The sequence below is a fragment of the Lasioglossum baleicum genome, chromosome 18 (genome assembly GCF_051020765.1).
Source record: "Lasioglossum baleicum chromosome 18, iyLasBale1, whole genome shotgun sequence".
Classification (NCBI taxonomy): domain Eukaryota; kingdom Metazoa; phylum Arthropoda; class Insecta; order Hymenoptera; family Halictidae; genus Lasioglossum; species Lasioglossum baleicum.
Genome location: NC_134946.1, coordinates 3403679 through 3416987, shown reverse-complemented (window position 1 = coordinate 3416987; position 13309 = coordinate 3403679). Strand labels below are relative to the sequence as shown.

Sequence of the window (13309 nt, the reverse complement as noted above, 5' to 3'; positions counted from 1 at the left end):
AGCCAAATATTGGAGCTTGCCTTAGTATTCATTCTCTTTTCAAAGATTGTAATTTACATATTTAGAGTTAACGGACATTCACTTGTATTATTATTGTATTATTGCATTCACTTGTATATATTCTTATTGTATTATTACTGTATTCTATATTATTGTATTCACTTATATTATTCCTGTAAAGTGAAATAAACCCAGAAGGGTTTAAAATGCTTACAAAAAAAGTAAAGAATTATGTACGTGAGATTTGCAACATTTTTGCAGTGGTAACAGAAGGTTAAGTTATGCAAAAATATTGTGTACATCTCTTTTACAAATATCAAGACATTAGTGTACTTCGATGCTCGTCGAGGTAAATGATTCTTGCCGTTAGAGACACGACTGTTCACGGGCCGAGCGGCACGAATTAATCAACCGATCCGCGTTTCGTCGACGAATCGGATTCTACAGTACTTCTAGACGACGCTTAATGGCTCATTATACTTTCTTGAGCGTCCCGGCGATTTGTACAGCTGGAGAACCTGTTTCGTTTAAAAATAGAACCGTGATTCTTGGGAAAAGTAAACTCGCCTTGCGATTTTCCAATTTGTTGCCTCTGCTATACCTCGATTTTTATTAGTTCTCGCTTTTATTAGTCCGTGCTTCACTTCGTAGAACCAATGGAACGTTTGAATGTTTATAAATAATCTGTCTGGTTCGACAGGCCTCGTCTAGTCCGTGAACAGAAATGAATAATGAAAACGAACGATCCGCCGGCCGAATTTTCCGAAAAACGTTTACAGACCGCGTAAAAAGTTAATGGTCGGCGAAACGAACGACCGAGCCACGGTTTACTTGGTTCGATTTTCCCTGCGCAGCGACGAGCTTGCAATTTTCATTTCGACGAGCAAACACGAGCCGAACGTTTCCATGTTCTCTTAAACCGGACGAGCCGCCACCCCCGTCATTCGCATCCTTTTTACTCTCGCTTAATCATCCCGAGAGATCCCAACGGTATAATGATGTGCACGATTTGTCCATTTATGTACTGTAGTGATCACATCGATTTACTCCGAGTCAATTCGATCGAAACATGCTGCTGGTAACTATTTTTCATTGTTATTTCGTGAAACTGCTATTAACATATTCGTGACATGTTTATGAGTAAAACGAATGTGAACACGAGAATAGTGAATTAAACGAGTAAATGCGATCCAAAGAGTATCGTGTTTGGAGTCGTTTCAATCAGAAAAACAATCACAAATATGTCGGTAAAATAATTCAACGGAAAAGAAGGACAATTAGTTTGTTTTGGCGAATTCGGCACAAAAAGCAGCGGAATGCGCCAAAGTCAGTGTACCCCATAGAAGCGACAATTATGGCGTCCGCAGACAATGGTGTCCGAACACGTCAGCGGCTAATGGCACGTGGCAGTGTCTTTCGAAAGCGTTGGTACGTGTCGCGTATGTACACCGGGTCTCGCGAGTGCAACGGCGAGTGCAACGCCGCGGCGAATGCAGCTAACGTGATTTACTGACGTCTGCCGCAATTTATTTGTAAATCGACAGCGCGCGGAACGGGTTCGAAGCCGGCGCTGTTTGCGAACGCCAGAAACACGAAATTACCGATACCGAATGCACTTCTGCAACGAAAATCAAACTTTTACAGTTTCCTCGATTTTTTTTCCCGGCTCGATTGTCAGATGCATGTGCGTGGACGTTAGCATTGACTTCAGTGGTCGCTGTACAATCCTAACCCAATGATTTGAATCTATTTTTGATCATTGTCCACTGTTCCGTTTTGGTTGATCTGAACGCACTTCTGCAATGGAAATGAAATTTCTACCATTTTTACGTTATGTTATTTTTTCTTTTGTAGAGTTGTTACCGTTAGGTTGTCTCAGTTTATTTAATTTTCCATGAACTTTGTTTTGGCAGGACGGACGGCTCAATACGTTTAGAAAGCGCGCTTCAGAGACACCTTGTGACGATATATACTTTTCCGACACCCTGTATGCAACGGTGCAAGTTCGGCGTCGTCGGGAATGGCGCAACGCGATTTTACGGTACCGATAGGAGCCGAGGCCGACGAAAATACACCTCGGCCGTTCCTTAATCGTCCCGCCGGCTCTGTCGAAGCCAAATCTATCCCGTAGATCCCGTGGACGTCGGGATATCGTAGATCCGAAGGATAATTCCTCGACTGGGCCACCCTTCTGCACTTTTTCCTGGTTCGAAACCGCAACGCGTTCTATTTGTCTTTTAACCTAACAAAACTGCTTTGTTCTTAATTATTTATTTACGAAACCTTTAGCATCGTGTTCGTGATATTCTTCTGTTTAGAATGAACCCAAGTACGAGACTATTCGGACCGTATTTCTTTAATCCACGATACAATGGAATCAGTAGTTCGGTTCGAATAATACAGAATAATTACTCGATTGCTCGAGTAAATGCCATCCGAATTGTATCGTGCTTGGACTCGTTTTAAAAGTAGAACAATGTCACGAACATGTTAATAAAAGATCCGTTAAAAAATAATTATAAACTAATCAATGATAACTAAAAATAATAAGTAGTATGATGGCTCCGATTGATTTTTCTTCTGGGATAAACGCATGTGGGGAACATCGTAGGATTTGCGGAACACGTTAATGAACGATTGGACAGTTCGCGTCATCGTTTCTGCATTACGCAAGATTCTAGACGTACACTGCCGTTAATTGTATGTAAAAAGGTGATTGCGATTCCTTACGCTAGTGGGAAACTTCATCCATATTCGGTGTTCGGTTCGCTGCACGGCCGCGCAGCTGTCCTCGGCCATTTTCTTTGCCCTTATGTGGGCGGTTGTGAAAGTGTTGAGCATTTCTTTGGCGGTTTCAAATCGGCCGACAACGATGTTAACATAGAGTGCACAATTGAACGCGTCACTGTCCCGTATCGGGACAATCCAATCTGGGGAAATTGTCTTCATTAAAATCCTGCTTCACTGTCACAAACAAAGAGGTGCTTGAATGAACGTCGCCGCGAAGCTTCGAGTAAATTTGTTCGAAGAAGTGTATATGACATACAGAGTGTGTTCCAGAAATATTGTACTTCTTTGAAAGGAGTGATTACTCGAGATCTGCTCAGCGATCACCATTTTCAAGGAAGTACAATATTTTTCGGACACCCTGTATAGTAGAGCTACCGGGAAGAGTGTGTTGTTCGTTCACCGAACGGACAAAGAGCTAATAAATAAAAACGCAAGCCTCGCGAATTTTCTATCACAGTCGGAAACGATTTCTGGCGCACTAAAATGTGCCGGCGCTTTATGGAAGCAGCTCCCAAGACCGAAAGAACAAAAGTTTAATGAAACTAGCGCTATTCAGGAGCCGAATCGTCATCATCCTCGCAGCATCGCGAGAGGTTCTCACGGACGAGGTTGCGTATTGTTCACCCGAGACCTGTTTCCTTCTTTCTTCCACCCTTTCGCTCACGCAATTCTCCGTTCCTCCTTGTTTCTCTCGTCCCGAAGTCCAGCTCTCGTTTCTAACCACGATAGATCGGACCTAACCCGGTCGGCCCTCTTTTTTTCTTTAATATTCCTCGTCTCCCTCCATCCCTTCACGCCCCCGCCCTCGCTCCGCCCCTTGACTCGAAATTCAGGCACAGAGGGGGAACGGGGAGGACAAAAGACGGGGAGACAGACCCGTTTCTTTTGTCCGGGACGCGTTCGAGCGTCCTTCTGTTTTTCGAGTATTGCGGAAAGGCTACCTGAAAACGTCATTGTGCCCGGGAAACGTCGGTCTCTACCTCCTTTGGCCGGCTGATTCGATTTTCAAAGGGTGTCCGCGACGGTTGTCCGCGATTTACCTCAAAACCGCGAACAACATTTGTATACACCGGCGAAACAGGTCATAAAAATGCCCGGAAGATCGCCTGAATATGTATTGCTTTTACCATTGTAAACAGAATATATTATCCGAACTGATTGAATGGCTCCGTTAACCCTTAGCGCTCGAGCGGCGACTCAGAGTCGCCACTGAAAATTGCTATTGGTCGCAATTGTCATGTTTGGACTCGTTCTAATCAGAAGAATGTCGCCAATACCGTGATGCCAGTTGAATGAAAAGAATTATTTGCATTTTTTTTTATAGATTTATTCTATTCGAGAAAATTGAGAATAGGGGTGGAGTGAAAAATGATTCGCACGTAAAAAAAAATTACCGAAGAGGAAAAGGAGGTTCAATAGTAGTACGTGGAGCGAGGGCGCAGCACAGTGTTCGAATTTGCGAATTTTCGCAGTCGAGAGGTTTGCGCGTGACGTCCGATAGAAACGCGGAACCGGGTGTCATTCGCAGAGGGGGCTTATACAATCGAACCCGGGGCACGTAGCTATTTAGTTTCGCAGTTTTTCCGCAAAAAGGCGGAGCCAGTCCCGTCGAATTGACGCTCGACGACGCTAATCAATATTTTATTTGATTACTAAATCGCTGATCAATATGAATTTTCTTTCAATTTTCGAATCCAGAGGCTGTGTTTATCGAGAGATTAGTTATCCAGCGGCTACTTATCTGAAGGCTAGTTATCCCAGTTAGTATCCAAATCGATGATCTCCCAACAACAATTTCGAAATCGCAGTAGAATTGTCTTCGGTGTTCAAAAAGCAGCGAACATAACGGCGACGACGATCCGCAACAAAGGAGATCGAAATATGATTTTCAAATTTCCGGGTTTGCTGTTTCGCCGACGCGTGCACGCCCTTTGTGCGTGGGAAAATGGGTCAACGCCGTTGATTCCGGATTCGACGGAAATTTTTCCCGGTGTTTTGCTGGCCGTGTTTCGTCGCGCAACTTCGCAAAGGCCATTGCGAGTCAATTAACGGCAATTCACACGCGGGATAGATTTAAATGCCGCTCGTCATCGATTATGAATGCCCCGGCCACTTCGACGCCGCCAATAACGATTGTAATTATAAAGCCGGCGATATAGCGGCCGATTAACGGCCATAGTTGTTAAATAACTCGCTGGAATGGGAACAATCACGTATCACCAGTGACATTAGGCTTCCAATGTTTTGAGACGGTTGAATGAGATCTTCAGGGCGTGGTCTGGGGTCTGCGGAGCCAAGGAGGCGGAGCTTTGAGAAATTTTATAATTATCCTTAGTTCACGTCAGCGTGTAATGGATATCCTTTTCGTAACGTGTCAGTTTTTTTTAAATAAACCGCTTTCAAGGATATTAAATAGTGACTTTCTTGTCACTATTTGAAAGTGAGAACTTTCTGATCGTACTCTATAAATGGAGATTGAAGAACCAGTCAAAAAATGAGTTACAGTGAAATAATCTGAAAATACACACTTGACAAGTTTAGGGATACGAAATAATGAATAAAACGGGAGTGGCTAATACTGTTCCATAAATGTTCGGTCTCGACGTGTGTGACGTCCATTTAATCGAAGTAATCACTTAAACGGTTTTAAAACGTGTCCACCTAATACCATGTTACAATCCATTAAAAAATTGTCAACTCGACCAGAGCAAAGAAAGTCGACGAGGGCGTGGTCAAAATGGAGTCTAATCGAGGCGCGAGCTTTCCAATAAATACAATATTATTATGTATTAACTCTCGCAAAACCGCAGCGACCGAACATTGAAAAAGTCGACGTTACAAAAGTTAAAACAATAACAAAATCATAATCGTGATACGGTCAAGATTATTGACCTGGTATTCCCGACTGTCATGAGAGCCACTGCATCTGCACATGACGGACCGTGTGTGTGTCATTGGCATCATTGAATAAAACCGCCGCTGATGGTTACTTTATAGTAACCACACACATATAGTATAGTACGAGCTTTATTAACCGCTGCGAGGTGATCGTGCCACAGTTTTGCAATACACCGAGTTGCTCCAACTTCCAGCCGGTCAGTTTTTTTTTTGGTATGTAACTGGCAATTATCATGTGGGGAAACTGAAAATTGAAAAAAAAAGTGGAAAAACACCGAAGACTGCAACCGAAGAGTTCCATTCAATTCTCTCATTATACAGGGTGTCCCAGCTGAAAGAGGCCACCTAAATATCCCTTCTATTTTTAATGATACAACAAATATTTATGGCATACGTTAAATGGTATCGAAGGAGGAATATCATAGAAGTTATTTTTTATCGGGAAAACTTTTTTTTATTCCATCTTGTTAATGACTTGAGCATATTCAAATGTATTTTTTCAGCCGCTATTGGATGGAATAAAAAAAGATGAGTTTTCCCGATAAAAAATAACGATGACCTTGAGAAAAACTATGAAAAAATAACCGGACAAAAAAATTGTTCTTCTATGATATTGCTCCTTCGATACCATTTAAATTATGCCTATATGGGTGGCCTCCTTCATCATAGTGGGTTCTAGGGAATTCTAGTCAGTTCTTATGAGATCAGCTTCTAGTGAAATGTAGGGACTTCTGATGGCAACGTTCCGTGTCCATTTTAATTTAGATTTTTAAACGGATTTCAGATTCATTTAACTTTTCGAAACGAATTGAAAGGGGCGTGGAATCATTTGAAATTTCTCAGTCCCTAATCAACAAGCCCTAATATTGGCAGACGGGATGCTAACGAGCTAAAGAAGAACAGAATTACGCTCTGGAAGGGTGTCCATAGTCTAACGACGAGCCAGAAACACTGAATCCCTATAAATCAAAGTCTGTCGAGGGTTCCAGTGTTCGCCTGGAATGCTGAAACGCGGCATTCCGCCGTGGAAAAGTCTGCAGTGCACCACTGGCACTGGAACCATTCCGTTTCTTCGCTTTTTTTCTCTTTCTCTCTCTCTTCCTGCCCCCCTACCGTCCCCCATCTTCCGCTCTTCTCTCCTTCGTCGACTACTTCTTCTTTGTCCGTTTTCACAGAAGCACTCTTAAGTGACCGCGATATCGATTAACCGGCTCGGTTTTGCACTCAATTAATCCACTAGCTGGTTTTTTTGTTAAATTAAATTGCTGTTTGCGCGACGTTCCTTGTCAATCGTGCGCGTACCGAACGATATCGATTCTCTTTCTCCAGTTTCTCATTCAGAAACTCGCTCGAGGTACGGTAACGCCTCGATACATGTCAAAGAGATGTACAAGATATTTCTGAAGAATTTAGTTTCACCAAATATACGCTCATAAATTCGCCGAAGAGAGATTAGAAAGCTAAGACAATGTTAATTTATTGGCAAAACCTTTTTCTTTTTTTTTTTTTTTTATTAGCGCAACCTACGCCATCGTACTGGTGACATTGTGCTGATTGAAATGAGTCCAAACACTTGATTGTTCGAACTAATAATCATGAGATCCAAACTGTATCGTGTTTGGGCTAGTTTTAATCAGAAAAAATATGACGAATATGTCGGCGAAGGATTAGTTAAAAAATTGTTAGATATGAAAAAGTAACGCTGGTTGAGAACCACTGTTCGAAACCACGGTCCTTCGAACAGCATTAGCGTAAGCTCCCGTTCGTTCGTTGTTTGTTCGCGCGACATTTCGATGATACGAAATTGCCGGCGTTTCGCGGAAATTGAGGATAACGCCGGTGGAAATTGGTAATTGAGCACCGCTGGCCTTGATTATGGATGCACGCGCGCTCGCTCTCGCATGCACCGCGCGAGATAGAAACGAGCGAATTCCGCCTTATCGTTTGTTTAGCTCTCGCCCCGGCGAACAATGTTTAGCTCGTTTACCTTATCCGGCTCTTTTTCCCCTCTCGTAAATCACTGTTGTTTCCGTTATTTATAGAAATTATTTATTAATAACACGCCGGGAAACATGTACCGTTCGTCCGATATTTTTCGTACGATTTTTCTCGAGGGTGTACGACATATACGTGTCCGTGTATTGTGTAACTCGGGTTCATTCGGTTATCGATAGAGAATAGAACCGTTCTACGTAAGATATACCCCAGTCGAACGCTTTTCTTATCGCCTAGTGTCGCCAGTAGCTGTTATTCGAGGCACACGTGCTATCCGTGAAATTATGTCTTATCTGATAGGGGGGTAATCAATTTTGTTACTTGCTGTTGGATAGCGATTTACGCAGTGCTGGGGAGCAGAGGGGGTTGGTTGGTTACATCAGGTTCCTTGGATATAGTGATCTCTGGTTACTCGGTTTTGAGTTCATTCGGGCACTTTTACTATAGTAGTCTATACATATTGTCGTTTGAATGCGGGTACTTCCAGTTTGGGAGATTTTTATTTCGGGTGCTCTGAATTTAACAGCTTGATTTCAGGTACCATAAATTTCTATAATTCTCGTTCAAGCAGTACATATAGGCTTTCGAAGTCCTCTGACTCAGGTATCTCTTTATTTCACGCACTATACAGGCTGTCTCAGCTGAAGGAGGCCACCTCAATATGTATCTCCTTTATTTTTAATGGCACAAAAAAAATATTTATGGCATAATTTAAATGGTATCGAAGGAGGAATATCATAGAACAATTTTTGTTGTCCGGTTATTTTTTCATATCGTAATTTTTTATCGGGAAAACTTTTTCCCCATCTTTTTAATAACTTGACCATATTCAAATGTATTTTTCCAGCCGCTATAAGATGGAATAAAAAAAGATGAGTTTTCCCGATAAAAAAAAGATATAACGATGACCTTGAAAAAACTATGCCAAAAGAAATTGTTCTTCTATGATTTCCACCTTCGATACCACTTAATTTATGCCAAAACTATTTTTGTTTGTGCCAATAAAAATAAAGGAGATATTTAGGTGGTCTCCTTCAGCTGAGACGCCCTGTAGACTGTTAGAGATCACTTTCGGGTACTATAGGGTACACCTATATTTAGATACCTGATATGAATACTTGACTCGGAGACACTGCCTACGACTACCTCCGCACTACGGCTACATTTAGCCATCCGATCCGGGTACCTGCATTCAGGTACCGGACCTAAGTCCGTTTCTCACTGGCGAGTGTATCCTCGACCTCGAGCAAACCCGATCGACGATCGATCACGGACATAGTATCTTTCGGGACTTAAAATTCGCGCTCGATCACCGGCCGTTCGCCTTTGTGTTCCCTAATAATAGAAAGCCAGTGTCCCGAGACACGTGCGTACCGCGCCAGGCTCCGGCGCGCTCGCGATAGACGAAGAAAACAGGAGCGTGTGAAACGAATGAACTAATCAAACCCGGGCAAATAAAGCCGGCCCCGAAACTCTCCGTGTGCACGAGGTGGTATGTATCCACTCGATGGAGAGAAGCCGGGGAGTTCGCGTTCCAATAAGCACGGAAAAGCGAAGCCCGGTTGCGGATTCTGCGCAACGCAAACGCCGGATGAAAAAGCCGGGCCTCCGCAGAATCGAATACCAGTATCGCGCAGGTGATACCAAGCTACCAGGCACCACGAACACACGTACACGTACACACCTACTACCGGTACTCTCACACCATGACACGACACGAGCTGCGCCGAGCATCGCGATATGACCAGGCCGCAGCTCTAGACCTCTCCTACTGCATCATCGAGCGTTTGGAACAGTGGCTCTCAACCGGCCTCGGACAATAGTTCGTCAAAATGACGAACACATTCGATCCTTCCGAGGGTTACACCCTGGTAATGTTCATTGATGTATTCGGCGTTCAAGCATACCACCAATGACCACAGTGGTGATTGTTGTTGAGCTACACTTCAAAATTTGAAATGATGGATTAGCAGCGTTTTTACCGAAGGTGTCAAAAGACATCCATTAAAATTTTATGTAAACATTGATCGATACTGCAGAGACGCATTAACCCTTGTGTAGCCAACCAAAATGTATAGATTATTATTTAACGCTAAACCTACGGAGCTTTACAAGTAGGCGGTACATGTCGCCTTTTAAAAATAACTAGATTCTATTTCTTTGAACTTTGTACGGTTCATATTGTAATATCCGCGCTACTAAATATATTTATTGAATCATTTACTATGAAAGCAGCTTTAGAATTTCAATAATCGCGATATTAAAAATCTGGAACCGATCATTTGACCGGTACGTTTAGTGTTGAAACAAATTAACATATTAGCGAGCATAGAACAGACATTCAGAGAAATTTATTCAGTAACAAAAGAAAATAGTTGTCTAAATAGAGCCTACGTAAAAAAAATAGTCGAGTATCAGTCAAGTATTCCGGCTGTGACATGTTGACAAAATTGAAGGGTGGTTAATCGATTCGTCTGAAAATCATTTTCATTAGGGTCCTTCGGTTCCCAATGTGAAATAGGAATGCAGTATTGAATGAGTCTTTAAGATTTCTCTCTACGATATGTTTCAGGAGGACGTGGCATATGGGTTCACCGAAGTGGTGGCTCTAAGGGGTCCTATAGGAAAGCATGAGGGAGAGAACACCCTCTGCGGACGACACCCCGAAGAGGGCACCACCGGCTCCACCCAGAGGTGAGTTTCATTCTACGTGACTCATTTCACTTATTCAATAGCTCAGCATATTTTAGTTCGACTCGTAACTGCCCCTATGATTCACCCTCGCGGGGACAAAATATACTTGCATTTTCAGTGACATGTTTGTGCACAATTTTGTCGCCGATATTAACCCTAACAATCTACATACATCGAGAATCGAAGATTAGCGGTTCGACGATTTCTGGCGGTGCGATTCTGAGTTAATCGTCACTTTGTCACCGACTGTATATGCACCAGTAATTCATCCTGCCTGGGTCCATCCCGACCCATAGTACAAAAATCTATAAAAAAAAAGGTGTGCAACAAATCGGTAGAGGTGTCGATGCCGAACGAGTCTGTTTACATGAAGTTAGCACAAGAACGTTGGTGTTAGGGTCGCCTAATCTATCGGAATCTGAGAAACGGACGCATTCGACCGTCGGAGTTCGAGTTCAGTCTAATAATAACCGCGCACGGTCGGTTGGACGCCGGCGAAACGGTGTCCGACGACGCTCTAGGCGTCTAATTGTCAGCCAGCGTTGCCCGATTACTTTCGAAACGCCTAGTTTGTCCGCATAACAGCCGGGTTCGTGAATGATGCGTGTTATGTAATCGCGACGACGGCAGCGGCGGCTGCGGTGTTCGCTGTGCGCGCAGGTTGCACCGTCAGGCGATTGTGTGCACGGATGCGTGCGGGTGTCGCACGCAGTCGGAGAACTAGTAACGATAAGCCGGCGATATTAAGGCGAGATAACACCAGCGAGACAGGTTCCACGTACACACGCTATGTGTGCCAGTGAAACGAGCCGATCGACGGGGCCTTGAAAACCGCCGCGAAATAATCGCGCCGGGGTTTTCCTACGGGATCGTTGCCGACGCTCGATGAACGCCTGGGGAATTTTAAATTGCAGTGTGTAATGACTCGGTTTATGTTCCAACTTGGAACTCAAAATGCTTTTTGCATCGTCTGCGAACACTGTTACTCGATCTCTAGAACGCAGCAGAGGATAGAGTAGTAAACAAAACATCTCGGCGTGTCGATGAAACAATACCAATTTATTATCAGAAGTTTGTTTTTTTCTGTCTGACGATTCTTTCATGAAACTTTTATCAACATACTCTTGGCACTTCTCTGATTAAAGTGGGCTCAAGCACGGCGCAGATTTAATTTGCGCGTTTCATTCGGATAAATGGAAGCACGATTCGAACTGTATCGTGCTGGGCATCATTTCAATCAGAAAAATGCCACATTAAAAACGGGAAAATCAATCTCGTGAAATGTTACAGTAGTGCCCCGGTAAATAATCTTGAGTGAAATTGTGAATGAGGTGTTGCCACCGTTCCGATGAAGTTATTGTGGAGAGATAAGGGAGTAACATTTTGAGTTCCTGGCTGTTATCACGTGACCGATTGGTCGTTGCATCGAGTCGCAACGATATGCATTCCCCTTGCACTCTCCCTTTTCTCTGTGGGAGACGCATATGGCCTGCTCCGCTCCTCTTTTTCAATCGACAACACTGCACCGCCCAGCATACACGTTTCCAATCGACCCTTTCTGCCGAACCAAAATTCATTCCGTACAAATTGTCACTATAACTCAGCTTCGCTAACTTCAGCAGTAATAGGCTTTGCTAACCGACAAACTGTGCAGTTTGTAAAATCTACATCAAACTTCTAACGAAAGGGATATTCCCGACGGAAATAAATCGAGATCATTATCATGGTAACACTGGAAATCAGGGTTACACTATACCCTGAAAGCAACAGAACATCCCTTTGTTCTCGGACAATTCAATTCCCACATGATAAAAAATCCCTGGGACATTGAAATTTCGTGAAATTTTAAGGGGCTAGTATAGGCTCGATTTGTAACTAGAAAATACCTAGAATCTCACTAGAAAAATGGCTCGAAACATGGGTTTGCGCGCTGTCGCTTGATGTCCTTATTTCAGTAAATTTTGGGCTGAGTGAGGGCTCATTCTAAAGAGGAAGGTTCAACGCACTGCGCTCTGGTCATCATAGCAGTCAAAAAGTCTTTTAGAGGCAGACAAATGCATTGAAATCTGTGGGTTTTTTTCCTAGATTTTTTCTGTACTTTGGGCCCTCATATTATTAGTTATAAACATAATCTCGTTAATCTCGTGACCAGAGCGCAGTGTGTTTAACCTTCCTCTTTAGAATAAGCCCTCATTCAGCCCAAAATTTTCTGAAATAAGGACGAAAACCGACAGCGCGCAAACCCATGTTTCGAGCCATTTTTCTAGTAATATTCTAGGTATTTTCTAGTTACAAATCGAGGGTATACTACCCCCTTAAAGTTCCAAGATTACTATCGTGGTAACACTGGAAATCAGGGTTTCGCCGCACCAAAATCAACGGGAAACATTCCCCATGAGAATTCGATTCGCATTCAACGCGAAATCCTCGAAATATAGAATCTAGGAATAAATTCGTCGAATTTCCGAAATGTTTGAGGCGGAGATAATACTTTAATCGGATCAAGGTGTTATCGGGCGCGTTCGTCCGTTGGGTTCGCGGGTTGAGAACCCCTGCGAAAGCTGATTTTCTCGCTTCGCGATTGCATTCCCCGCGGGTATGTCCCTTTCGTTCGCACGTACGACATGCATAACGGTGTCTGCATGCGATGGCCGACCGAGCCCCTGCAGGGTTTCCTTTTTGTCCGACAACGAGGTGTTGCACGCGCGAAACCGGACCACGGGTTGTAATTAAAAGTTTGCGAGTTCGCCGAAATGCTGGCCCGAAAAAATATCGAAATTCGGAGAATTCAGTTTTCCGATTTAGACCAATTTTCCCGTTCCGCGTTGCTCTTTACAAGTTTTTCTTGACGAAATCTTTTGCATTTTATTCGCTAATGTTTGGCCTCCTAGAAGTTAGCCCCGCACTTGTTAAATTAAATAATTTCAACAGT

General features: G+C 43.3%; 1 protein-coding gene and 1 long non-coding RNA gene across 6 annotated transcripts in view; both read left to right on the top strand.

The window, feature by feature from the left end:
- LOC143217918 (dynamin-like GTPase OPA1, mitochondrial) overlaps positions 1–13309 on the top strand; it is a 91307-nt gene that overhangs the window by 11682 nt on the left and 66316 nt on the right. For all 5 annotated transcript variants that reach the window (XR_013010934.1, XR_013010933.1, XM_076442650.1 and 2 more), the window contains exon 2: positions 10256–10377. Coding sequence is in view for 3 of the 5 variants with exons in the window: in XM_076442650.1 (XP_076298765.1) it covers positions 10314–10377 (64 nt within the window). In the remaining 2 variants the exon portion in view is untranslated. The remainder of the gene's footprint in view (positions 1–10255; positions 10378–13309) is intronic.
- The window catches only part of LOC143217927 (uncharacterized), a 29976-nt gene continuing 27050 nt past the window's right edge, over positions 10384–13309 (top strand). Inside the window, exon 1 of the long non-coding RNA XR_013010936.1 lies at positions 10384–13248. This is a non-coding gene — a long non-coding RNA (uncharacterized LOC143217927). The remainder of the gene's footprint in view (positions 13249–13309) is intronic.